The sequence below is a fragment of the Hippichthys cyanospilos genome, chromosome 13 (genome assembly GCF_059441005.1).
Source record: "Hippichthys cyanospilos isolate Australia breed blue-spotted pipefish chromosome 13, RoL_Hcya_1.0, whole genome shotgun sequence".
Classification (NCBI taxonomy): Eukaryota; Metazoa; Chordata; class Actinopteri; order Syngnathiformes; family Syngnathidae; genus Hippichthys; species Hippichthys cyanospilos.
The window spans coordinates 1,435,001-1,462,960 of record NC_142381.1 but is presented as its reverse complement, the minus strand read 5'-3'; the positions used below and the strand labels follow the sequence as shown (position 1 = coordinate 1,462,960).

The window sequence follows — 27,960 nt, the reverse complement described above, 5'->3', positions numbered from 1 at the left end:
TGAACTAGTTGCAAAGTTAATTCGTCACGTGAGCTCATTTGCATTTTGAAATAAGCGAGCGGCTGCAAGAAGCAAGTGGCACCTTTCATGCTTATTAATGAGTCCAATCGTTGCGCGTGCACGTGTTGCATTACGGAAAGATGTTTTCATTTGGGGGGGGGGGGGGGGCAATATTGCTGATATTTGCGCAATTTTTCATCTTTGAAAAATATGACGCTACCTCGGGTTCTCTTTTGATTTCAATTTTGGATTGATTGATTTATTTTAAAGGGTCTTTTACTTCTTTTGTATTTTATTCGTTGATTTATCTTTATTTATTTATGCGCGTACATGAAAAAGTCAGCGAGACTGTGGGCAGTGCGACGGTGTTGTATTTTGCCGCAGTCATCTTCAATCATCGGACTTTGCAGGTTTCATTTCTTCGGTGGTTGGGTTTGTCTTGGTGGGCCAAGAAAAGCGCCCCGAGCAATATTTGGGAGTATTGCTGGCACTTTTCAAAGCGTTTTCTCTTGCTCCATTTGAAAAGGGTGTCGTGCAGCGAGAGCCCCCCACCCTTTTTTTTTCCACCCCTCCCTCCTTAAAACAGACCCCAGCGGCTGTCAATCACGGCGCATTCCAGCCAATCCCAAAGCTCCCATTTGAAAAAGCCGCTGCGCCTGCTGTGCTTTTATATTTTGCGCCGCGGCCTGTTTGCGGGGGCACTTTTTTTTTTCTTTTTTTTTTTTTTTTTACTACCACGGTTATTGCCACAAATCAAGAGGGCAAAAAGAAAAAGTGAGGCGGGATGGGACTGCCGGCAACTTGTGCTGCAGCGAAGTTCACGTCCAGTAATTTCACGTGCAGATGATAAACATTTGGAAAGGTAATCTCCCGCCTTGGTTGGTTAATTAAAAACAACAAGAAAAAACTCGAAAAGTCATCATCCCCAAGCGGCCGCATGCAAACTTTGCACCCAAGCATGACCAGCCTGCGGTCGAGCGCGTGCGGCCAGCCGATGCAGATGCCGATACCGCCGCCGCCACCGCCGCCGCCGCCTTTGGCAGCCGGGGACCAGCCCGGACTCCCCACCGGCACTCGCTTAAAAGTCTGCCCCGAGACCAGGTCCGGGGGCGAGCAGCTCGGCGGCCCCGGCTTCTTCCGCGACGCCTTCTTCGCCTGCAGCTACCGGGACGAGCGCGAGGCCCCCGTCGTGCCGGGCCTACCCGGGGACCCCCTCGGCCGCGGCCGGCTCCCGGTCCCGGGCTTCTACCGGCCCTCGGCGCAGCCCGGATCCGGCAGGTGCGGCGCCCGGGCGAGAAACGAGCTGGCGTGCATGTGGACCTCCGCGGCGCCCTGCTCCAGAACCTTCGCCAGCATGTACGAGCTGGTGAGCCACGTGACCGCCGAGCACGTCGGCTGCGAGCAGGCCGAGCACGTGTGCCGCTGGGAGAGGTGCGCCCGCCAAGGCAAGCCCTTCAAAGCCAAGTACAAGCTGGTCAACCACGTCAGGGTCCACACGGGAGAGAAACCCTTCCCCTGCCCCTTCCGCGGATGCCAGAAGGTCTTCGCCAGGTCCGAGAACCTCAAGATCCACAAGAGGACGCACACAGGTTCGTTCGCCTTTGGGGAACCCGCTTTGTAGATGGCTCTCGGTTGGTCCGCAGCCGCTTTTTTCCTTTGCTTTTTAATGCCTTGACGTTAAGTCATTAGACGCTCTGAGGCAACAACTTTTACACGCACTTTTTATGGCCCTGCGTGCATCATAAAGCTTTATTAGTGACCTCACACTTTGCCAACACCACGCAGGATGTACATATACACATATATATGAGTGTGTGTAATGAAATAGAACGCAAATGTATTTTTTGATTGAACTAAACAGCCCGTAAAATAAACAAAAGACATAATGCAAATTTTAGGATCAAGAATGAAATTCAAGACATATTTATATTTATTGATTAACAACCGTCAAAGTAAACAAAATAAGAAACTCAATACCAATTTTGTTTATATATATATATATATATATATATATATATATATATATATATATATATATATATATATATATATATATATATATATATATATATATATATATATATAGTGCATCTCCTTGTTCTCTAACAGTAAAAAAAGGAATCCCGTTATTCAGTAAATGTACACATGAATTATTCATATATGGTGTAAAAATAGAACGCCAAAAAATCTGAAATCTATGTGCAAATGCGCTTGTCGCACGGTATAGGCCAGATGCGGACTTGAGTGATGCTGCTGTGTATATATATAGGCTGCACCGCACGGGGGCCGCTCCCACTTCATTCAAGTGAAATTATTAAATAAATGTCGGGACACCGGAGAGCTGGTGACGTGGCCGTTACGCGCGTGCTGCGTGCGCCTCCCATGCAGGGACCATCCCCATCCTCCTGTGCGCACCGCGGGGAACACATCACGCCAATGTGGCCAAGCGGGAGGCGGATGGAGGCCTGGAAAAAAAAAAAAAAAACTCTACACTTTAGTGTCTCTTTTTTATTCATCGCGATGTTCGTTTAATTTTGTTGTTTAATTTGCAACCCTCGTTCGATATCAGTTCACCGTGTTTTTTGTAAACAGCTTTTTTATCAGTTTGTTTAAAGCACTGTTCATCATTATAATACACAAGAACTGCAGAAAATCAACTGTATATATATATATATATATATATATATATATATATATATATATATATATATATATATATATATATATATATATATACAAACGTTATTTAATTTTACACTAGTGCGACTACGCATAAACACGTGCAGTAACGAAGGAAGAGCGTTTTACTCGTTTTCAATTTCTTAAAAAAAAAAAACGATTTAAAACACAAATAATCTTAGTAGACGTTGGCGTGAATTACACTGCAATCAAGAATAATTGCATTAATGTTAGTAGTAATAAAAATGACCGATGCTGATGATAATGAACAACGACGAGGAAGTTAGTAAGGTGAGTATACGTGGCATTGTTTGCAGTGTTAATGTTTGGCCTAATGAAAGCAGGACTTAACGACTCGGCCCCATGCTGTGAGTCTTATATGCGGAAAGTACATCCACTGTCTCGGTTTTTTATGATGACAATAAAAGTCATTCACTTACAAGGCTCTATGAAACCGAATATGTATTTATGATTATCTGGCCCATGTGTGCAGTGCAGTGCAAGAAAGGAAGGAAGACCACAAAAAAAAAAAAAAAAACACATGGCAATAATTCTCCCTGGCAACTGCGAGGCAAGCGCAGCAAAGCAACTTGACCTACATTTGCAAGTGAAAGTCACTCCATCACTTGTTGAGAGCATCTTCTGGGGACGTGTCAAGGCTGGAAGTAAATATAAATCATAACAATCAAAATATTCAAGTAGTTCGGCGAATGAGCGAAAGGTGACGTGAGGATAAGATGCACCAAGCAGCCACAATATTAGGCACACCAGCAAAGATTTTAATGCTCAAATTATGCTTTCGTAGACTGAATAACAACAGCTACTGTATGCGTGCATATTTTACATGAAAAAAAGAATAGTAATAGCTTCCTACGCCTCAATAATACAACCAGTCATGCTTTCATAAAAGGCTGCACAATATATCGCAAAAATATCTTCATCGCGATAAAGCACGTGCAATAAGTTGCCAATGGAATCTTATGCTTTTCTTTGACCGGATATTGAGTCGTTTTTTTAACCAATATTTGGATTTCAAAAACATATAGATTAAGAAAACAATATACGTAATATATTCTGTATTTATGTTTTTTTTTTTTTACATTTTCTATATTTTGTAAACCAAAATAAAAAATATATGTATTTTTTTGATTGAACTATCTATCTATCTATCTATATAGATAGATAGATAGATAGATAGATAGATAGATAGATAGATAGATAGATAGATAGATTTTTTTGGGGGGTGTCAATTTGACCCAACAATATTAAGGCCCCAAAAAATGAAATCCCAGTTTTATTTCTGTCAGTTGTGCATGAACAATAATGATTTATTCATAGCTTGTGCATAAAAACAGCTGTGCGTAAAATACGAGTTTTTCCTGACTCAATATTTGGGTCAATCGGACCCAACTTGATGGAGATAACAGCCCTGAAACTAAATCGTTTTGTACCGGAGAACCCAAAGAAAACTCCAAAGATTGGGTCGAATCGACTCAAATATTAGTCGGTGGTTTTTCGACCCCTAATTGGGTTAATTGCGACACACCTGTCTTTATCGCAGGTATGCGCTCCCACGCGCACACAATTCTCTCAACCCTTTGTCAAATATCGCCCTATAATTCACCGATTCGCCTACGGTATGTTTGTTTTTTTTTTCCTGGCGTCGTGCAGGCCGATATAATGTTGGCGCGAGCCTAACCCCGACACCCCCCTGCCCCCCTCCAGGTGAAAAGCCCTTCAGATGCGAATTCCAGGGCTGCAACCGCAGGTTCGCCAACAGCAGCGACCGCAAGAAGCACTCGCACGTGCACTCGAGCGACAAGCCGTACACGTGCAAAGTGCTCGGCTGCGACAAGTGCTACACGCACCCGAGCTCGCTGCGCAAGCACATGAAGCTGCACGGCGCCAAGGAGGCCCCCCCGCCCCCGCCCCCGCCCCAGCCCCAGCTCGCGCTCGGCCCGGCCCGGGACCTGACCTCCTTGTCCCCGGGGAGTCCGGAGAGCCCCGGGTCACGTGTCCCCCACGGCTGGGACAACAGGTCGCAGCCCTTGCTCGACGCGCTCCTGCTGCAGAGGCGCGACCGGTACCGCGCTTTCCAGCGCCACGACCGCCCCCAGTGCAGGACGTTCCCGCCCGCCCCGCCGCACTCGCACAAAAGCTTCGTCAACGGCTGGTACACGTGTCACACCGGAGTCGACTCCTGAACGTCACCTACCGCTGGGCCGTTTCGTTAGGTACACCTGCACCAAGGGCAAAAAAAATTACAAATAATCTCTGTCAAACGTATGGCTCGCGGGCCGGTTATGGCCCACGAACGGGTTTAATCCGGCCAGCGAGGTGATTTGGTAAAGTATGAAGATGAGCTGAAGTTTTTCAATAATTGAAAAACCTGAAATGTTTTATGATTATTACCACTATATCTGTCACACATACGGCTCACGGGGCAGTTCTGGCCCACGAACGGGTTCATTCCGGCCAGTGAGATGATTTTGTATAGTATATGAAAATGAGTTGGAGTTTTTTCAATAAATGAGAAACTTGAAATGTTTTATGATTAATACTAATATCAAGTGGTGTCAAACATACGGCTCAGGCCCTCCAACAGGTTTATTCCGACCTGTGAGCTGATTTTGTAAAGTAGAGTGTTTTCGTTCAAGTTTTTCCAAGTATTGAAAAAACTAGATTTTTTATGATGAATAATAATCCTTTATGATTAGTGGTAATGTTGTGCTTGCACTAAAGTTATATAAATATATACAGTGACATATATACCAGGATTTTATTCATCCGGCCCATTTGGGAATAGATTTTCCTCCATGTGGCCTACAAGCTAAAATAAGTTTGACAATCCTAAACAAAACAACAGCGGTACCAAATCCAAAGTCTGAGAAATATGTTGCAAAATGATCAAATCAACCTCCATTCTCAGCGCTAAAAACTTGCTATATTGTTTGAGGTTAGGTGATTTTAGGTTTTTCATTTACTGAAAAAAAGTTCATCTCACGGGCCCGATTAAACCGTTTGCGGGCCAGAATGGGCCCCCGGGCCATATTTTTGACACCCCTGAACTAAACAGTACAGAAAAAGTGCAAACGGGTTTATGTTCCGTACATTTGTCTCTTGAAATTCCGTACATTTGTCTCATGAAGTCAAACTTGTCTTTAGTGTCCCTTTACGGGGACAAGGGGACCACTTGTGACACTAGCGCCGCACTTTTGAAACCGCTGCTCCCAAGCATTCAGTGGCGCTATATGATTCATAATCGGGGTGCTATACAGTCACCAATAATGTGTTTAAGAATCACAAGTGCAAAGCAGAATGGAAATGTATTTTAATTTTTTTGCAACAGCATTTTTTACCTTGGATTTGTGGCGTAGTGTGCAGGTGTACCTATTGATACGTCCAGGAAGTAAGTATGAGTGTGTGTGTGTGTGTGTTTTCGAGCACTACGTGTACCGTTTTGTGTTTGTCGTGTTGCATATGTTGTGCCAAGTTGTGAACCGTGTTATCATAACCCCCCTCCACCCCACTCTCATTTTTTTTTTGTTTTCTTTGAGGCCACTCCCACAGTGTTGTTGTTTTTTTTTTTTAACATTCGCACATGTCTATTTGTGGCTTTTTTTTAAATTTATTTTGTTTTGTAAAAATAATCCTGCAACCTCCTTCTCTGAATGTAAACCCAGAAACATTGTGCATTGCTCTGTGTGAGAAATGATTTTTTTTTTTTTTAACAAGAGCATTTACAGGCCTCGAGCATTGTAATAGTGCGAGGCTCAGTAGTTTTGTATCTTGTGCATTCCGCACACGCGTGTGGTGGTGTTTGTGTTAAACGTCCATTTCCACATCTGTGTGCAACGTGCGCATAAAAGGCGCCTTAATTAAGCATTCATTTTTACTGTATTCTACTGTACATGTACGCCTCTTGTATAATTAACTATGTATTCTATATTTTATTAAAGTGACTATATATTCTCTTTGATCAGTTGCGCAGTTGTGGTCAACTTCATTACCCCCCCAACACACACACACACACACCACCGGATGCTTGCTATTAAGTAAAAATAACAAAAAAAAAAATCTGACGATTTTCTTTTTAATTAGCCGCGCAGGAGAGTTTGGAAGCTGAAGTGCGGTGACGTCATCGCCACGTGCGTATTGTTGATTCGCGACGGTTCATTAAATGCGCACACGCTCATGCTTAAAAAAAATGTCATCTAGTTGTCAGATTGTGTTTTCAATTGATCATTTGCGAAGTTCACCCACACACAAACACACTTTGAGCTCCTGGCTTTGACTCTGCCTTATTTAGAATAAAATGACTTTCAAATGTTCAAACTTCAAATAACGCCAACTTCCGCTTCGCTTAAAAGTCAATGAAATTGTTTTGTCACTCCCACAGTATAGAAATCCGTCACGAGATGACACAGGTTATTGAAATACAAAGTCAGATTGTCTTTAATGGAAATGAAAGGGCACTAAAAACAAATCTGGCTTGTTTCAATGTTTGATTTTAGTGGTGGGAAAAATTGATAAAAAAGGGAAAAACACATGTGCAGTACATATTAATATAATTTTAATTATATATATATATTTTTCCCAAAGAAGATTCATAGGTTAAATAAAAATGAGTATGTGACCAGAAACAGGCAACCAATTGGTTGAGCTGATGTGACATTTTGAGGGGTGTGTGTGTGTGTGTGTGTGTGTGTGTAGTGGTGGCACAGGCCACACATTTGATGAATGAGGTCAACTGCCAGCAGTCCAACTTTGTACCTGCTGTATGTCAGCATTTTTTTTTTTTTTTACACCATGAAACACTTGGAGGAGTGTGTCATTATATGTTTGCGCATCAAAAGGAGGACAGGTCAAAAGTGTCCCGTTTAAATATATCTTTCAAGCCTCTGCCTACTGTGACATGTCCAAGCAAGCGTTTCAGTGACTGTTTATGAATTCATTTTCCTTATTGCGTTCATTGAAATATCTATCTATCTATCTATCTATCTATCTATCTATCTATCTATCTATCTATCTATCTATCTATCTATCTATCTATCTATCTATCTATCTATCTATCTATCTATCTATCTATCTATCTAGTTAGTTAGTTAGTTAGTTAGTTTGCTAGCTAGTTCGCTAGCCATTATCTATCTATCTATCTATCTATCTATCTATCTATCTATCTATCTATCTATCTATCTATCTATCTATCTATCTATCTATCTATCTATCTATCTATCTATCTATCTAGTTAGTTAGTTTGCTAGCTAGTTCGCTAGCCATTATCTATCTATCTATCTATCTATCTATCTATCTATCTACTAGTTAGTTAGTTAGTTCGCTAGCTAGTTCGCTAGCTAGTTCGCTAGCTAGCCATCATCAATCTAGCTGTTTATTTATCTATCTATCTATCTATCTATCTATCTATCTATCTATCTATCTATCTATCTATCTATCTATCTATCTATCTATCTATCTATCTACTAGTTAGTTAGTTAGTTCGCTAGCTAGTTCGCTAGCTAGTTCGCTAGCTAGCCATCATCAATCTAGCTGTTTATCTATCTAGCTAGCTAGCTAGCTAGCTAGCTATCTAGCTATCTATCTATATACACACACACATACATATATACATACATTGTATGATATAAACAATATAAAACTGTTTGCTTGATTTTGGTGCGATTGATATATAAAAATTTGGAAACATTTATATCGGGGGACTACTCGGCTGAAAAAGAATATTTCACAAGGTGGCACGCGATCGAGAAAAGTTTCGAACCCCTTCCGTAAGCAAACTTTGAGGTCTTTCAAAGCAAAAAATGGCGCTTGACAGTCTTATGTGATATTCATCACGAAAAAACCACAATATAGGCGCTGTTTGGGATATGACATCGTCACGACGGCGCCTGTAAGTTTCGACGAAGGCGCGGAAGGTTTGGTCGGCTCAAGTCGATTCAGCAGAGTGGCCACGCCCATCTCCCCAACAGGCGCGACGCGGGCTCGGGGCCCCGCCATCTTTGCGCGGGCGCGAGCGCACGCTGCCCGGCAACAGGCAGCCATTTTGGGCTTTACGTCAAGCCGGCGTAAATAAAGCCGTTTGGTTTGCCGCGGCGCCTTTGAGCCCCAGCTGTGCGTCGGGAGGGGAGCCGCTGGGGCTCTTTGGATTTTCTGCATCATCATAACGGCGCGTGACATCTTGCGTAACGTACGCCGGGCGGCGTCTCGGGGGTTTTCGGGGCTCGCTTGGAGCCCGATCGGGGAGCTACACTTGAAGTCGTGCTAATTCCGTCGGAGGTATGAAGCCCCGCCGTTCTCATCCGTTTTCCGTGTACGTTTCGAGACCTTCTCAAAGATGCGTCGGAAAAAGTCCGCCGGAAAATAATTACGACCATGTTATTCATCCCTAAAAGGATGACAGAACGGAATAAAAGAACGACGTTGGTGGAGCTCATGTCGGCTTATTTTGGCGAAGGTAATCTGCTTGGTGCCTGAACCAATCGCTCAAGGAAAGCGCTCGAGCGACCCCCCCACTGGCCATTATATTAGGTACAGTCCGATCCCACAATCAGCAAAGCTAGCAAAGTTTCTCTAGCTACGTGTACAACTCGGCTATATCTGGTCAATGGACTTGTCCCTTTAGCCGATCGAATTTCACTTTTTAAAAATGTAAAAATACTTGAGAAACCAAACAATATAATAAACAAAAAACAAAGACAACAAAAGTTAAATGAAAAGACATTTTACGTTTTCAGACACATACTAACGACCTCAGTCAAGGAGCGTTTCACGTGCTGAATTTCTACAATATAAGTTATATATGTGTTGGGAGTTAAGAGTACACACCATATCGTTTACATAATCTGCTCGTTTTAGTAATATTCCTGTTTGTGAACAAGGATCGACTCGGGCGTTGGTTCAGTCCGCTTGCTTCTTTTTTTCAAAATAATGCCATAACAGCCTCAGCTAATACGAACTGCTGTTAGCTGCGACAGTATCGGGCTGCTAACGGCTAACTGGCATCCGCCTGTTTATGGTACTTATTGTAAGTAAGGTTTCGGGTGATATAAAAATGCATATCTGTGCGTCGAAACTCAGTTTAATGCGAATCTTATTGTTGCGTTACTGTTTCAATAAAAAAAGTGCAGCTTTTATTTGGGCAATTCCGGTCGTCTCGAGAAGTTGTGAAGCATTCACGTGGGTTTGGGTGCGTTTGCAAAGTTTGTAAGGGCAACGGAATGATCAGATAAGCTAACAATTAGCCTAGCTTCTTCCGTTACTCCTCCTGTGTATTTTCAAGCATACTGTTGCACCACGCTGCCCCTCGCAGGTCAGTTTTGTTATCGCGACAAGCACGGTTTGATTGATTTTCAACCGATATTCTTTTTTTTCCCCACGTCCTGTTTGGGATTAGCGGCTGGAACGGACCCCAGTTTGATTGGCCCCAAATGACATCACGATGACACAAACCGATAAGATGAGGCTTTTACGCGTCCTCTTCTTTCTCTGGATAATTGGCTCAAGATGTTCCGTTCAAGAGCACGCGGCTCCACGTTGAGCGCGCGTCACTTTGGCTTCATGTTGCCGTGTCACCGGCAGCCAAATCTTCTCATTTACATTCTCCAGCCCAGTAAGAGAAGAGAGATACCTGCCATGGTTTCTTGTGACATATTTAGGTGAGACGGGAAAGCCAAGCAGCTGGGACGGAGTTTACACGCCCGTCAATTTTCCACTGAAATGACAAAATCCCAGCACGCGCCTGGAAGCCTGCAAGCCCCCTCCCCACCCAAAAAAAAACGAAAAAAAAAAAAAAACGGTGTTACCATCTTCTGGCAAAAGCCAACAGCCAATGAGAGGTGGGCAGGCAGGCCAAGGCCCCGCCCTCCTCATATCTAATGCATGTTTGTCTGTTTGAAGCGTTGCGGTTTGCCCCTGTGGATGCTTCTTAAAAAGATGCCCTTTTTCTTTGCCTTTCTTCCCCTCCTTCATCATCATCGGCGCCTCGCCCGACTTCAGCCGCTTTTTGACGCCGGGCCACGAGGCGCATGCGCATCCGCGCGCTTGCCGCCAAACGCGCCCTCATGCGCTCCTGTGAGCTCGCCGAATCTCCTGAATCATGAACCAGTCCCACTCGAAAAACACTTCAGTCCAAAATCCCCCAAAGTGGGTCCAAAAGACACTGATGAAACTTTTTGGGTTATTATTTTAACCCCAAAACAAAGATAGTTTTGAACAAACATGTTAGCTTTGTTTAGCTAACCCAACATTTTTGCCCTACATAAATAATTTTGGGTTATTCATTTGACCTAACTTTAAGAGTTGACCATTTAACCCTCAAGATTGGGCCAACCCAAATTGGGTTACGTACGGGTTATTTAATAAACCTAACTTTGTATTCATTAGTTCAAATCAATAAGCTGAATAAATAACCTGAAAAGTTGAGTTAAATGTTTTTTTTTTTGGGGGGGGGGGTGTTCAATTAACCGAAAATGATGAATACATTTACTAACCCAGGATTATTTATTAGGAAAAATAGTAAAATTGAGTTTTTTTTCTTGTGCGTGAGTACCAGCAAGAGCTTCCCTCTCAATAATTCTGAGGTATCGTTCCGAAATCATCGTTTACGATTGAATGCCGCCGCTTGATTATTCCCGTTTCACAGTTTTCTTTTCCGAAGCATTCGTCGGAGGATGTCGGGGCGCTTTGATCGTCACACCTAAAGAGCACGCCGCCGCTTCAGATTTGACACAAAAAAAAAAAAAAAAGCAGACGTTTGCCTGTTGTCTTTGCTTTCTCACAACCATCCCGTTTTATTAAGCCAGGATTGAGTCGCCGGGTACTTTTTTGCACACGTTACGGAATCTCTCCCGTTTGAGGTTCGACTCGGAAATAAAAAAAAAAAGGAAAGTTCTGATGATGATCCAGGAGGTTTCAAAGTGCGGGCGTAATGGCGAGTGTTTAATTTTATCTGTTGCAGTATGCATGGCGAGGCGGCCGTGTAATGGGGCCTGTGAAGTCCACATCTGAAGGACGCGCGGCGTTTGTGACGGCGGCCCCTCTTGAAGTGGCGCCATTGGCCGAGCGTGTTCCAATCAGAGTCGCCGGGCAGATCGGGCCGTACCTGACACGATTCTCCATGTGTTATTTCCTAGGGACCCCCCGAGGGTCCGACTCAACGTTGATGGATGTGGAGCGCCCCGCCCCTCCCCCTCCGCCGCCCCCTTGGGTTCCCATGGTACAAAACCTCCGGAATTCCCCTTGGGCCCTTTCAATTACAGTTTGACCGAGCTTTACGCCGCCATGATGTGTTGCTTTAGGGAAGTGACATTAATGAAGAGGACAAATGTGCTGTTGTCCCTAAAGAGCGCGGCGCTAGCACAAAGACACTTTAATGGGGAGAAATTCACGCTCACCTATCGTCATTGTTAGCCAGGAGCCCGGCGGACCGCTGCGTCTTTAACTTCAAGAAGTATTGACGCAAACGGTTTGAGCGCTAGCCCACGGCGAAAGGGAGCGCCGGGGGGGTGCGCGGGAGAGTAATTAGCGACTAGCGCCGCTTTGGGGAGCCCGGCTGACGGCTTTTGGAGGAAGCGCTGGACCGGGCGGCCCGTCGGCGGGCTAGCTTGACCCCTTATTGAAGATATGCTAATGGGCTATGTTCTTTAGCTTGTTAAACCCTTGCGCGGCATTTTTGCCCAGTCTTTTGATCTTGACACCAAAGGCGGTCCGCAGCAAAGGGGAGGCGTTGAAAGAAGACGCTAGGGAGCTGAAATTTCACCCAGATGCTGACGATTTATCAAGGTTGAACATGGCACCACCACTTAGTTCTCACACTAGCAGGGGGTGCCATTGCTTGGCTGTAAAACCCTAATTTCCACACTATAAGGCGCAACTGAAAGCTTTCAGTTTTCTCAAAAGGTGACGGTGCACCTTATACAGCGCATAAACAGGCGTTTTTCATTTTTGGGGGATGGAAAAAAAGAAAATAATCGCTATGTCAACGTTTTCTTGTTGTAGGCTCGTCACCTGTCTCTTGACTGGGCCTCTTCCCCCTTCCCAAAGCCGTCATTTAAATATATTTGTGAGTGAAACGAATCCAGGAGAGTCCATCCAGTTTTAAAAACGGAAGGTTTTTCAAAATAAAATAGCTTTGAGACTCGGATAATACACCAAAGGGAAATAGTTGATGCGGCCCGGTACCAGATGATCCGAGAACCGGTACCAGGCCGCGGACTGGCGGTGGGGGACCTCCGCCATATTTGAAAAGAGTTTTATCCACTGAATGCGCGCCTTATAATCTGGTGCGCCTTACAGTGCGGAAAATACTGTAGTTATTCCGGACTAACATATTTGCAACACTGCTACTGTCATTACAGTACATTCAAGAAAAGATGGATCGGTTGAACGGATACCCCATCAAAAGTGGGAAGGGTCTTTTTAAGGCTTCCGTTTTGAATGGGGCTCCGCGTTAAGATCTCATTAGATTGTGCAGGTGTATCTCATGTTGTGTAATTACATCGCATTTGATCCTAAGCGCTAATAACGGCAGTCATTTGCGAGCGGCCCGAGCGGCGAGGAGGTTAATCCGTTTGCGTGGCGCTCTCCCGAGAGACGCGCGTAGATGGCGGAGTGTCTGTTTGCTTGTCGGAGTTAAAAATGAAACCCAATGCGGAAGGATTGAAGTCCCCGCGTATCGGGCCCTCGCGGGCCGCCGAGGTTACCAGAAACGACCGGCTTTGATCATTCTCCACGTTCCCAAATAAATGTTCCCTTTGAACATTTGCAGTCACTTGCTTTTATTTATACGATGAAGCCTATTTAGACAATCAAGGAGCGGGCGAAATAATGAGGCCCTGCCGTCCGCTCGGCAGTCTCGACGTGGACACGGGCTGGCTTTCAATCAGTTAAAAGCGCCTCCGTTAATTAAAGCTCTGCCCAAATAATTTTCATGTAACTTGCTCCATTCCTTCAGATCTGTTGTCAGCAAGCAGCCCAGTTTCTTGTAGTCCGACTTTTTTTCTCCCCTCTTTTCACTCAGAGAAATCCCTCTGACCCATATAGTTGATCTCATTTTTCAAGCGCATAATAATATAGATTCCGAGTTAAGAGAGTGGAGGCTCTATTAATAGTCCCATTTGAGGTGCCTATCCTCCGCCTCCGCCTCCTCCTCTTCTTCTTCTTCGCTGCTGCTGAATTCCCAGAGTAGGGAGCGTACGCAGCATCTCGTTTGTACGGTGGCCGACGGGGGCAAACGCACGGCGACGGGCCGAACTGAGGAAAACAAACGCTGCAAAAATGCAAATATAACATGTATCACAACGAACCGAATAAAAGCAAACATGCAACAGGACAGGAATAAAACAAAGCCCCAACTGAGAGGAAAACACAAGCACATCAAAAGAAAAACTGAAAAGAAAAACAACGAAAAATGGCAAAAAAAAGCTGCGAGTTAATGCCACACGGCGTCACAAAACAGAAGGGACTCTACGAAGGGGCGGGGCCAAAACGCATGGAGCAGTTGGCCACGACGAGTGCAAAAGTAGTTATTTTGAGAGAGCGAGAGGGAGACAGGCTGAGACAAAATGTCAGAGGAGAGAGAAAGACGAGCGGAGAGAAACGGAGAAAAAAGGCAACAGGCAGAGAGAGAAAGTCAATGAGACTGAAAGAGTGAACGCGAAAGAAAAGCTGAGAGAGAGGGAGACAGAGAGAAAAAGAACGAGAGAGACAAACTGAGCGAGAATGTCAGAAGACAAGAAAGACAGGCCGAGGGAGCAAAAGAGAGAAAAAGAAGGTGACAGGCAGAGAGAAAAATTCCGGGGAAACGAGAGAAAGCGAAAGAGGGGGAGGGAGAAAGAGAGAAAAAGAAAGAGGGACAGGCAGAGAGACAGTGAAAGAGAGAGAAAGAGAGAGAGGGGGATACAGGAGGAGAGAGAGGCTGAGAAAGTCAGAGAAAGGAGACAATGAGAAAAAAGAGCGAAAAGTCGAGAGAAAGAAAAAGGCAGAGAGAGAGAGAAAGATAATCAGAGATGAGAGAAACGGTCACCGGAAAGAGAGAGAGACAGAGAGAAATTAACTGGAGGACAGAGAGAAAGAAAGAAAGAAAGAAAGAAAGATAAAAAGAAAGAAAGACAGACTGAGAAAGTGAAAATCAAGGGAGAGAGAGCGCGAGTGAGAGAAAGACAGGCTGAGAGACAGAAAGCTAACCAGAAACGGAAAGTCAGAGGAAAGAGAGAAAGTAAAACAAGCTGGAAGACAGAAAGAGAGAAGTGAGAGACAGACAGCGACAGTCAGAGGAGAGAAAGAGCCATCGACAGGCTGGGAGAGAAACAGAAAACCAGCGGATGGAGAAATAAAGAAAGAAAGAAAGAGAGAAACAGACAGGCTGAGGGAGAAAGAGATAAAAAGAAAGACTCAGAAGCGAGAGACAGGCTGAGAGAGAGAAAGTCGGAGGCCAGAGCGAGAAAGACAGGCTGAGAGAGTCAGAAAGACATAGAAGAGACGAAGAAAAATGGACAACCTGAGAGAGAGAGTCAGAGGAGCGAGCGAGAGAGAGAGAGCGAAGCAGAAGCAGGTCGCGGCCCCCGTGGCCCGCCGTACATTAGAATACAACGGGCACCATTAGCCCGTGTTGCAGCTGGCGAGTGTTTATCGCCGCCGCCTCTTTAGCGCCAGCGTCACACTGGTGACAACCTGCGATGGCGCCTCCACTCCTGTTTGCCCCCCGCCAACCACAACATCCCTTTGATCTTTAGCACCGTTTTCGCAGCTCCGCTCGCACCCGCGCCGCACCGCCGGCAGCTGGAAGCCTTTTACCTTTTACCGGAATTCCGCGCACTTTTACGCCCGCTTCCACTTCAATAATTACCGTAATTCCGCAAATACATAAATAAACGGGATAAACGGTAATTTCAAAATTACATCTCAGGGGCTAGATTATACCCGTTGGCGGGCCAAAAGCGTCACGGGGGCCACATGTTTGACACCGCCGATATATATATATATATATATATATATATATATATATATATATATATATATATATATATATAGCAGGGGTGTGAAACCCATTTTAGCAGGCCGCATTGAGGAAAATCATGGTATATATTTTTATAACTTTAGTACATAAATAGTACAAGCACATCGTTATTACTTAATCATAAAACGTTATTAATAACCATGGAACAGTTCAATTTTTCTATTTATGGAAAAAAGAGGGCCAGAATAGCAGAATTTGAGCTCAAAAATTAGGGGTAAAATATATAGGTGCATGTTATGTTTAGGGAATGAAGATAAAAAAAAATACAGCAGCGTAGCAGGCGTTTACCAAAAAGTGTGCAGAATCAGGCGTTATTAAGTGAGAAATAAAAGCAACGTGCCAACAAATCTCACCATTTTGAAAATTGCTTAAACTGTTTGGCACTCGAAAGCCATTATCTCGTCGGAGGCGCTTAAAATTCGGCTTAAATTACCGGCCGAAAGATGCAATTGGATGCTGTTAAAATAGTCCCTTTAAGAGGAAAAACTACTCACGCATTTATTTGTGTTTATTCATTTATCAGTCAAACTCTCATGTTTTTGGTCACACAATTTGATCTATTTAAATAAACCCTTGTGCGATATTTCGTCCAAATCAAAAGCATTTCACATCGATGGAGAAAACATTGAAAGAAGACATTAGGGAGCTGAAATTTCACCCAACATTTTAGAGATTCCTGAGCAAAAGTTTTTGATGGACAACCCTGTATGATATTTTCTTCAGTGACTTTGATTTTTCATCCAATCCTTTGGTTTTCACATCAATGGGAATGCGTTGAAAGAACACACTAGGGAGCTGAAATTTCACTCACGTGAAAGTTCAACATAGCACAAGCACTCAGTGTTCAGGAATGCAGGAAAATGACCCAAAAATGGTCCCAAAAACATTCCGACAGGCGCATGAAAGCGTGCCACTTGAGCGTGCGGAATCGTTTGCGAGGCTCAGGCGGCTTTGAACGCAAAAAAAAAAAAAAGAGAGGAAAGGAAAACAAGTTTGGTCTCACCTGTCGCACGAAAGAAGACAACAGGAGGCCCATTTGCAGCGTGGAAAGTTGACTTGCCTGACATTTAGTCACGCTGAGATCTTTCGCCTGCGTTTTGCTTCCACCTTGTCGTGAGGATTTGATTGGCCGGCACACACGCGATTCATTTCGTATAGATCCGAGCGTCGCTATTCTATTTCGGGAAAGGCCGCTTATTAGAATAGATATAGAACGCTCCATACTTCCATAGCTTGGTATAGTGCTCAGTTTGCTGCTTTGCTTGCCGGGAAGCAATCTGACAGGGCCTCCATTTTGATGATGGCAACGATGTTTGAATCATTTTTAAAAGGAGGGAAAAAAAAAGGATGAACATCTGGCTCAAAGACCAACGTTGTGGACATCCAATCAAGTTTTTTGTTCTAGTTTCTTGCATGCTTTTCATTGTTGTGTTTCTTTTGGGCTTCTTTTTTCTTGCGTGCTCTTTTTTATTTGCTTTTTTTTCTTGTGTGCTCTTTTTTCTTGTGTGCTTTTTTCTTTCGGGCTTATTTTTTCTTGCATGCCCTTTCTTTGTATGTCTTTTTTGCTTTTTTTTCTTTCTTGCTCTTTGTTATTGTTTGCTTCTTTTTTCTAGCTTGCTTTTTAGTATTGTGTACTCTTTTTCTTGCATGCTCCTATTTTCTTTTGTGCTTTTTTTTGACTGTTCTTTCTCGAGATGTGCACATCTTCTTTCTTTAGTGCTACTTTTTTCCTTTGTGCACATTATTTATGTACTTTTTTAAATTGTTTGCTTCTATTTCCTGCATGCTCTTTACGTATGCTTCTTTTTCTTTCATGCTCTTTTTATTGTGTGCCGCTTCTTGCATGTTCCATTTTGTTTTGTGCTCCTTTCTTGTAAAGTGTTTTGTTTCAATTATTTTTTTGTTTGTTTAGATTTTTGTTTATGCGATTTGCACTTCATTTTATTCCATTTCAGACTAACCTGTAACCTATGTAAACCCTGAAAAAAATTATTTAATGAAAGTTGATTTGAGGGTGTGGGTGGATGGTGACGAGTAACCCCCCCCCGGGTTATCTTTCCTAAGGGGGGGGGGCTTTGCAAAAATAATAATGAGAAGTTCTGCTTAAGCCAAAGACTTGGAAAACAAAATTGAAAAGAAAATATGTATATATATTTATGACATTGGGACTGAATGAGTTAATTGTACGATATATTTAATAATGTGACACATATGCCTCAGCATAGTTTGTAAAGTTGCATGTAGCGTATTTATAATCCCAGATATTTTAGTGCTTCAGCTCGCGAAATAAACATGTAGGAAAAGCAAAGTGGGTGTCACTTTTAAGCACTTGTGTTTGATTCCACTCTGTTTAGATGTTTTTTTTTTTTCCTCCCGCCCCCACCTCCTTTTTGCATGTTTTTTTTTTTTTGTGTGAACAAGCAGCTGCGCCTTGCCTTTAGCGCTGAAAAGGAGCCTTTTTCCAAACAATCAATGCATCCTCTCCTCCTGCTTGTGATCTGCTTTTAATCAGCCCATAGCAATCACATTGACTTAATTGCCTGTTTAATTGTGCGCTAATCATCCACGCAAGCGCTTCCCGACATGGAAATCTCCACTTATGTTTATGTTGCTGGTTAGGGAGCTTTTCCAACCTTTCAGAAAAACACAAAAGGTTTCATTCATGTTTTTATTTTTTTTTGGGAGGGGTGGGGGGGATGCGTTGCTGCTTCTTGGCGTGCGCACCAGTTAATGCAAGGCAAAAAAATGACAATTTAGCAAGAAATTGCTTCCCGTTCCGAATAATTTATGCTTGATTTGAAAATAAAAGTGCAATCTTCCTGTTGATTCATGTTACAATCAATGAGTTTTTCATTCGAAAAGAACGTACTTGTCCTACCCTGAGTCAAAGTTCATTAAATTAGACTAAAACCTAAAATAAAGGCACACAGTAACGTGACAACTAAAGTTTCTAGAAGACAATTTTGCAAGAATCTGTCTCTCGTTTCAGTTCATTTGCTCTTGATTTGAAAACACAAATGTACTCTTCCTTTGATTCATGTTACAATCAATTAGTTCGAAATTAAGAAGGTACTATTTCTGCCAAGTTTTAAAATGCATTCAATCAGACAAAAACCTCAAGTAAAGGCACACAATTTTGCATGACCTGATTTTCAACATTTTGCAAAAAGTCACTATAACACAATTAGGCAAGACGTTACTTCATGTTCCAGTTCATTTGCTCTTGATTTGGATAAAAGTACTCTTCCAATTGATTCATGTTACAATCAATTAGATCTTAATTTGAAAAGAACACGGTGCTATTCCTGCCTTGTATTAAAATGCAATAAATTAGATTAAAACCCATAATAAAGGCACATGGCATCACTACCCGCAGTAAATGGATCCCATAAAAGTAGTTTGTTGTTTTTTTTACTTTTGTTTCTTTGCTTTATTTTTTTTTTTTTTATGCGTGACTATGCGGGTTTAAATAAGACTGGTGTGCTATTTCAAACATATGTGTGGAAGGTATATTATATTTGGCCTCACTGCAGTGTGTTTATATTGATTTTTTCCAACAAAAGGCATAAATAGAGTCAGTAATTGTTGTTTTGATGTATTGTTGTAATAATTGCGTTTTCTTTTTTAAAATAAACAGAGCTATATGAATAGATTTTTTTTTTGCACACAGTTACATGTAGACAATACCTACAGCTATGGACATTGCAGGCCGTGAAATGTACACCACGCGGTAGGAAAAGTGACTATCGCCGCCTATGGCACGGAGGAGTACTACATCAACAGCATGCGCAGAAGGTATGTCGTTTTTGTCACCTCTGCAGTGTGTTCCGAGTGATTTTTCGAGCCGATCCGGCGGCGTAACAGGCCGGCGCCGCAGGGGGCCGCGACGGCCCTTGGTCGGCTTGGTGTGCAGAGGGCCTAAGAGGTGTGTTTTATTTCGTCTTTGCATTCACTGGCAGTGTGTGATTTTGCCTCTTTTTGTGTGCGCCGCGACATGTTTATGGGCTAATAGGCCTTTGTTAGCGCTCCTCTATTTATTTAATACAATTGTGGTGTGAACAGAAGGAATAATCAACAGGCTGACTAGACATACGATTCGTCTTTGGGCCTGATAAAGCCTTGTGTAAGGACACAAAAGGGGGACGTTTCCACTGCGGAGAGTAAATTCTTTTGAAGTGGAACTAATCATCTGAGGGATGGTTCTCGTTGTCCTAACAACGCAGCTGAATTGGAATGAGCCTCCCTTTTTTGCGGCAGATATGTTTTCTTTTTGGCATTCAGGCCTGATGATGATCGTACTTTCACGCTCTGTCCCCGCGCATTGTGCGTCCCGACTCCTTTGCGGATAAGTCTTCACTTGGAGACGCCGAACGCACGGTGGGTGACTCCCGGCCCGTGACGTCACCCCCGCGCCCCCCCCTCGTCTCCCCCCGCCCCTTACCCGAGCTCCTTTCAGCTTTTTAATACTGTCAACATGAAAAGGGCCGAGCAAATCCTCTCCTACAAGAGTGTGAAAAGATCAAGACTTTTCAACTTGTCATGTAGTAGAATGCGCTGATGGCGCCTGGCTAAATGGAGAGTTTACGTGGGAGAATATCCTCACTTGAAGAAAAAAAAAAAGCCATGTCAGGACAGCAGTCAAATAACATGCAACCTGGTAGCATTGTTTGTTTTAAAAAACACGTCATTCATTCTGCCTATATACAAATCGGGACCGGTGTCGCGTGTAACACAACATGAATATGTTTTGTGAAAAATTTGGTCAAACAAAAATCCAAACTACAGTATCAAAACTATATGTCGATGAGGAAATGAAAGTCTGGCCGACTGGAAATTCAAAATCAAGACAGTAGACAATTTATGTTGCTTTCTTATTGACTTTACTGACGTTAAAAATCGTGATCTATCTATCTATCTATCTATCTATCTATCTATCTATCTATCTATCTATCTATCTATCTATCTATCTATCTATCTATCTATCTATCTATCTATCTATCTAGTTAGTAAGCTAGTTAGTTAGTTAGCATCAATCTAGCTTTTTTGTCTGTTTAGCTAGCAAGGATCTATCTATCTATCTATCTATCTATCTATCTATCTATCTATCTATCTATCTATCTATCTATCTATCTATCTATCTATCTATCTATCTATCTATCTAGTTAGTAAGCTAGTTAGTTAGCATCAATCTAGCTTTTTTGTCTGTTTAGCTAGCAAGGATCTATCTATCTATCTATCTATCTATCTATCTATCTATCTATCTATCTATCTATCTATCTATCTATCTATCTATCTATCTATCTATCTATCTATCTATCTATCTATCTATCTATCTACTGTATCTATGCACAAAAAAGAGAAAACCTTGGCATATCTTTTTTATAAACGATGTGTAATTTCTTGTTAGTTTGCTTGTTTTTTTTCTTTTTCTTTAATCGTCTTTCTGTGTTGCTCTATGTGGTCCTCAGAAAATAAAACGCATGGATACTTTGTTTGCAACCAACGTGCGGAACAATTGCGTAAAAAGAATAGGCATACTATCATGTTGGTTTTTTTTTCTTCAACGAAAGGCATTCCTGGCATAAATCAAGTTAGTAATTATTGTCGGAGGCCTGTGATTCACCACGACGGCTCTTTTGTTTCAAGCTGAAGGGCCACAACTGTGCCCTGCAGTTTGGGGTCTCCCCCTGCGGGCGCCCTGAAGGCTTGCGGCGGGGGGGGCGGCCCGGAAAGGTAACTGGGCCGCTTGACCTCAAGCCCAGGGAATTCCAACGTTTACTGTTCCTAAATCTTCATTTTCACACCGGGCCGGCTATAAAGCGTCTGTCTGCCTTCTTCCTGCTCGCTGCGTTCAATGGCCACTCGGCCGTTTTATTGTCTCGCTGGGGCTATTGTGGGGTTCAGGCAGCAGTCATCTGCAGAGGTGAGAGGTTGCTGCCTTTTCCACGCTTACCAGCGCTCAAAAATATCCGCTCTCCAACTGGGAAATCAGGCAGAACAAGCTGTTCACTCAAACCTCCCCAAAGACATATTTTTATGGGCTTTGTAAAAGGCTACGCATTCATTTATCTAAACAGGATCAACATTTTATCATATATGTTTGATTTCATATATATATATATATATATATATATATATATATATATATATATATATATATATATATATTTTATATTTTTATTTTTTATTTTTTCCAAGTATTTGGTCTGCATATGGTGTGTAATCAAGTAACCAATGTAATCAATTTCTTTAATTGCTCAAAGCAATTGATTTAATTTGTTACAAAAATACCAAACTACTCAAGTGATCGATTACTTTAGGTACCAAAGTACGACAATAATCAATTACTTTAGGTAATCATTACTGAAGCTTTTGAGTACCCAAATGAATGATTAGTACTTATTGCTAGATCACCTAAAGTGATTACTTTAATGTACAGAGGAATTGATTACTTTAATAGTCAATTCATTTAGTAGCAGCCATTTTTAGATACTGTATTAGCCAAACACTTAACATTAATATTTAATGTATACATAAATACGTACCTGGGATTGAATGTCTGAACGGAAACAATATAGTAAAAGAAAAAACGTCTTTGGGGTTGAATGAATTAATAATCAATCATCGATAATAAGCACATATATGTTACGTTTAATTTAAAGAAATGCTCCAAGCGTCCTTAAATCTGGCATGCTGCAATTTTATTGCATATTATACAGGGTACAGTATGTACACTGAGCGGTTCCGCTGCGTTATTCATAAGCTCCATTCTTGATGATTTATTAAATATGAAATCACACTACGGGGAAAGGGAATCTAAGAACAATAGAGTTCACTTTTTTGATCTTTTAAAACAGGGAATTCTCACCCCCCCACACACACACACACATAAATACCATTGCAAAACCACTGCAGAGGAGTTTATATTTTTTAACCAACTACTGTATAATGCAGCAACAATTAAAATGAAAGTGACATACGAGAAAAGCGTCAGGCTGTTGATGACATCACACACGTGGGCGTGTCCAAAGACATTTCCCTCCATCCACGAGGAACAGTGAATAAGTTAATATGTTGAATCACTTTTTTTTTGACTCATCAGTGTGTGTCACTTGCATTTTCCTCTCATGTTACACGCTCTCACACACACACACGCACGCACGCACGTGCACGCACGCACACACACGCACACACTGCCTATTAATCAAGCTAGCAGTTTAAATAAGGACACAGCAGAGTGGCTGGTGGCAAACGTAAATGTAGGCCATTTTGGGGTCTTAGAACTTTGAAGGGAACGCAGTTCTTGAGAGGATACGATTGCGTAATCCTCACCAACGTGCTTTTTCTTTGTTCCCAAGAACAGCGATTGTCAAATGGGGGTACACGAAGACACTTGAGGGGCTATGGGAATTTTCTTCTGCAGGTATCAGCAAATCTAATGTGTTGCTATTTGATCCTGTGACTGGAAGAGTTTGCTTTCAAATTAAGGGCAAATTGATTGAAACATGACGCAATTTATTGCTGAATTGCGTTATTGTGACTCCCTTGCAAAACATTGTATGTGCGTTGTCATTGGTGATGCAAATTTCCTGCAGATGAGTCAGAAAAAAAACAGTTCGTTTCACATGATTTATATTCTGATTAAACTAGGCATAGATATCGCTACAAACTTACTTAAAAAAGAAAAAATCTATTCATCTTTGTCTGTCTGTCTAGCTTGTCATGTAGCTGGGTTCATCATCTATCAAACTAGCTAGCTAATTTGTTGTCTATCAAGCTAGCTAGCTATCATTTATCAAGCTAGAACCTGTCATGCTAGAGAGCCACTTATTTGTGTCTGTCTGGCTACGTAACTTGTAATCTAGCCGGCTAGCTAACTAATTATCTAACTGTCTATGTTATCTATCAAGCTAGCTAACTAGCGTGCCATCGATCAAGCTAGATAGTAACTCGTCGTCCATCAAGCTAGCTAGATAGCTCATCATCTATCAAAGTAGATAGCTGACTCGTGGTCTGTCAAGGTAGCTAGTCATCTGTCATGCTAGCTCGCTAGCTAGCTTGTCGTCTATCAGGCTAGATAGTAACCCGTCGTCCATCAAGCTAGCTAGATAGCCCATCATCCATCAAAGTAGATAGCTGACTCATGGTCTGTCAAGGTAACTAGTCATCTGTCATGCTAGCTAGCTAGTCATCTAGCTGGCTATGTCGTCCATCAAGCTAGCTAGGTAGCTTGTCATCTATCAAGCTAGATATTAACTCATCAGCTATCAAACTTGCTATTACTAAACGACAGTCCGTTTGAATTCATTGTTTTCAACCCAAAATCTGTCACTTGGACATTCTTGGGAAAAAAAAAAAAATAGAAAAATAATACCACTACTCTAAAACCGGAGTGTAGTCCTAAAGTCCTGTGCGAGTGACTTGTTGGAGGTTTTATTTTTTTTCTCGGAGTAGCAACGGAGCAGTTGCGTTGTTTCCTGCGGGCTGCGCCAGCGCTTTTGTGCGCTTTTCACATGGCGCTCGAATGGGGCCGGTCCATTGTCACGCCGCCTGCCGCTCTTGCCAGTTGGCTCCAGGAGTGAAAACACAAGGCCGGCGCAGCGGCGTTCTAATCTCGGGCGTCGCAGACACAAAGGTCACTTTGTGGCCTTCCAACAGCTCGCCGCCATATTCGCCGCCCGATGTATAGAAATGCACACAAGCTGTCGGCTGCCGGCGTGTCAACATTCTGCCATGTGCTCCGGTCTAAAAATGACGGCTATTTCCATCCGCCGCGCTCTGGGGGCCGACCGCATTTAAATAGCCGGAAATGTCAAAACATCAATTAGCATATTGGGACATTAAAAAAAAACCTTGTTTCATTTTTTTAATCGCACGTTTGATAAAAAATATGAGAGTCATATTTTGAACGGAAAATGCTGGACAAGGCATACGACATCTTGCAAAGAGTCACTTTTGCTTGGTGTTCCAATTCGTTTGCTCTTAATTTGAAAACTACACCACTCCTGCCCGGCAAGAAAAAAAATTCCATTCATTCCATTCGGCGGTTCCTGCCAAAATCTCCCGTATTCCTAGAAGCGCTTTGACGCCCCCCGTTTGAGACTTTGCGCGCTTCCCTCATAATAAGCCGCCAGGAATAGCGCCACCATTGTCGTCGGCTAAGCTAGCGTCGATAATGTCGCTATCTCCTCTCCCGTCCCGTACGTGGGTTTGCAACCGGCTCGGAACGGGTCCGCTTGGACCCGAGCGATCCGAAACGCCTCTCGGAGGCGGCGCGTTTGGCATTGTGGAGCTTGATCGCTTTTGCACGCGGCTTCTCCGCCCTCCTGGCGCCGCTTGGCTCGCAAGACAATCGTCCCGCAAATATCAGGGGGCCGAGTCATTATCTTCGGCTCAGCAGGTGTAGACATTATTGGAGTGTTGAACTAATGATATGTAATGAGCTCTCTGTGACACATGTCTAGCCACCGTTAGTATCACGAGGCCCATTAATAGATAACAGCATCCTAATTAGCTTCACCGGGAAGCCGCGAGCTTATAAATACATCAAGCTATATTTAAGTTTGGGGTTTTTGTGTGTGCGTGCGCGCGCGCTAATCCGGTTTGCCGGTTTTTAGTTTGGAGGGACGCCACGGACGGCGGCGGGCCCGTCCGCGTTTGTCGCTTTCTCCCCTTTTTTGGGGCTAAATTGAGAGCCGGCTGGAAAATTTATATTGGAAATGGGTTTGAAGTTGGTACCCCACCGCAAACACTTTCAGGCCGGCGCCGGTTGCCTAGCAACAGCAAACAAAGGCAGGAGCCATCTCAAGTTTCCCGTGGAGCGGCCGGTCCGCCGCGCCTTTGATCTTGACTGGGAAAATAGCTGAGTGGGCACTACTCGCATTTGTCTTTCATTTAGTCCGGCCCCCCACCATCTCTACCCGATATGCCCCCCCCCTTTCTCGCCCTTTTCCCAAATGCTGCCTGAAATGGACAAATCTTCATCCGTCCCCAGCAAGCGGCTTCACCAAATCTTTGGTGTGTGACTAGCTTTAACAAAAGATATGGCCCACGAATCAAATCTATTTTTTTTTCCTCTTTGTCCGTCTGGACGATCACCATTTTAATCAGTGATAAACCCAACAAACATTTATCTAAAGATTCGATTTACTTAAAAAAATCGTTTTTAAATCGCCTTTCCCGCCCCAAATTTGAGGGGAAGGAGAGAAGCCGCTTCCATTGGCCAGGTAGCAAATCCACTGTTCACTCCCGCAACGGCGCAAACGCCCCTTTTCTAACCAACATAATTCCAGTATGCGATAGATCGTTTCTCATAGCTTCGGCGACCATCTTCAATCCTGTGCAAACAATGTGTTTCCGATCCGATCCGCGCATTCCCCGGAAAAGAAAAACTCATCCTCTCATCCTCGTCATCATGGAGTATTTTGGCCTGATTGCGTCACCGGCATCTTCAGAGTGATGCTGATGTGGCGTTTGCTGCCGTTTAATGTGCGCTTAGGGGAAAAGGCATTTCCGAGCCATATTTCCAAGACAAGCAAGACAACAAATAAAGAAGGGCTTTTTGCAAAAGCGAGGCGCCGTATCTCAGGGCTATTGAATGTTATCCTGCGCCAGCGCCGCGCTCGCCTTTCATCCCGGGCAGCTCAGACGCCAGCGCAGATTAAACAAATGGCAGCGTTACACACGCTTTTGGTGTAATTTACGCTAATTGATGTTTCCGTTCGGTGCCGGCGGAGCAAACTTCTTGCAGTTTGCGAGAAGACGCGCCGCCCACTGGGGTGTATTGACTCGGCCGCTTTCAATGTTCCCCGTTGTTTGGCTAACGTAGCCCTCCTCGTTCTTGGGCCGTGCGCCGCCGCACCTTGCGCGTGTCTACTTTTCCTTCAGCGGCAATTACACAAAGACACAAAACAAACTTGGTTTCTAACATAAAAGGTAACTTCAAACCGTATTTTCCGCACTACTAGGTGATCCAAAAGCCTTGAATTTTCTCCAAAACTGAAAGTGCGCCTTATCATCATTCCGGTGTGCCTTATACAGCGCATAAACAAGCGGTTTTGACTTTTGGGCGATGAAAAATAAAATAACTTAATCGTCACATGAATTCTTCATTTATTACCTCTGCATTTCACTGATAAATGTATTTTTTCCCATTAAACATTTCATAACTTTTTTGAACTTTTGAGATGCAACACATGCCCCGATTTTGAAACCAATTTATATGGGGACATGAGAAGGAAGCGCAATTTTATCAAATAAATCCATAAACTGCTTTTTAATCAACAAAACAATATATTTGAACATTCTTGGTTGCAATTTGGTGACAAATTTTAAGTTTTTATTGCCTTGAATCGTAATTTTATCCTTTTAATCTCTTGATTTGTCTTGGCATTGAGCTAAACCAGGGGTGTCAAACATATGGCCCGCGGGCCGACTCCGGCCCGCAAATGGGTTTCATCTGGCCCTCGAGATGATTTTGTAAAATATCAAAATGATCTGAACTTTTTAATCAATGAAAAACTTGAAATATTTCACGATTAATAATATGAGTTAATATGATTAATACTGATGTACTTGTTTTATTTTTGACTATGTTATAAGAACTCATGGACTGAGTTAATAAATGAATCACCTGAAAGGTTTCATCATTAATAGTAATATTAATAATTTATCATTAGTAGTGAAGTTGTATTCTTATTTTGGGCGATATTAAACATTAAAAGAATGTTTAGGTGTCAAACATACGCCCTGCGTACGTGATATAGCATAGCAAATCACTATTTTCACAAGTATTCTGACAGAATGACACAAGGGGAAGACACTAGTGCTATTAAAAAAAAAAGTAAACAAGCAATAACAGGAGTGAAAATGTGAGTCAGCCACCATCTAGCAAATTCGTGCGAGCGATGATTGGAAAATGATTGAGGCAGTGCAAGCGGTCTTTAGCGCTCAGGCAGCCTTGGGAGTTTTCGCCTTTTACCTCCCACCGAAAAAAACTTCCTTTTCGTCTCCAAAAGGATTCATCTGGGACGGAACGAAAAAAAACAAAAAAAACAAAGAAAAAGGTCTCTTGAAGACATTCTCATTTTGCCATCCCCAAAACCCATTGCCATCCATTTTTTTTTGCATATTTATTTATAGCGTCCTTCTGATTCTCAGCAATCCCGTGCAAGAGAATTGTTTTCGCAAGAGGCGTCGACAAATTGCCCCGACACACAAACATCGCATCCACTTCTCACTTTTTTGTTTTG

General features: G+C 42.9%; 2 protein-coding genes across 3 annotated transcripts in view; both read left to right on the top strand.

Moving 5' to 3' along the window:
* LOC148413369 (uncharacterized) overlaps positions 1–27,960 on the top strand; it is a 156,641-nt gene that overhangs the window by 53,909 nt on the left and 74,772 nt on the right. The window lies entirely within an intron of this gene.
* Positions 191–6,658, top strand: LOC148413371 (uncharacterized). Its single transcript, XM_088430617.1, has 2 exons — positions 191–1,589; positions 4,405–6,658. The coding sequence occupies exons 1-2, from the start codon at positions 938–940 to the stop codon at positions 4,881–4,883; spliced, it is 1,131 nt and encodes a 376-aa protein (XP_088286743.1). The 5' UTR covers positions 191–937; the 3' UTR covers positions 4,884–6,658.

Bases quoted from the DNA above. Each gene is read 5' to 3' on its own strand.
- LOC148413371 (XM_088430617.1), top strand. From the start codon at position 938: ATGCAAACTTTGCACCCAAGCATGACCAGCCTGCGGTCGAGCGCGTGC. The intron at 1,590-4,404 runs GTTCGTTCGCCT...GCCCCCCTCCAG, and splicing joins CCACAAGAGGACGCACACAG to GTGAAAAGCCCTTCAGATGC.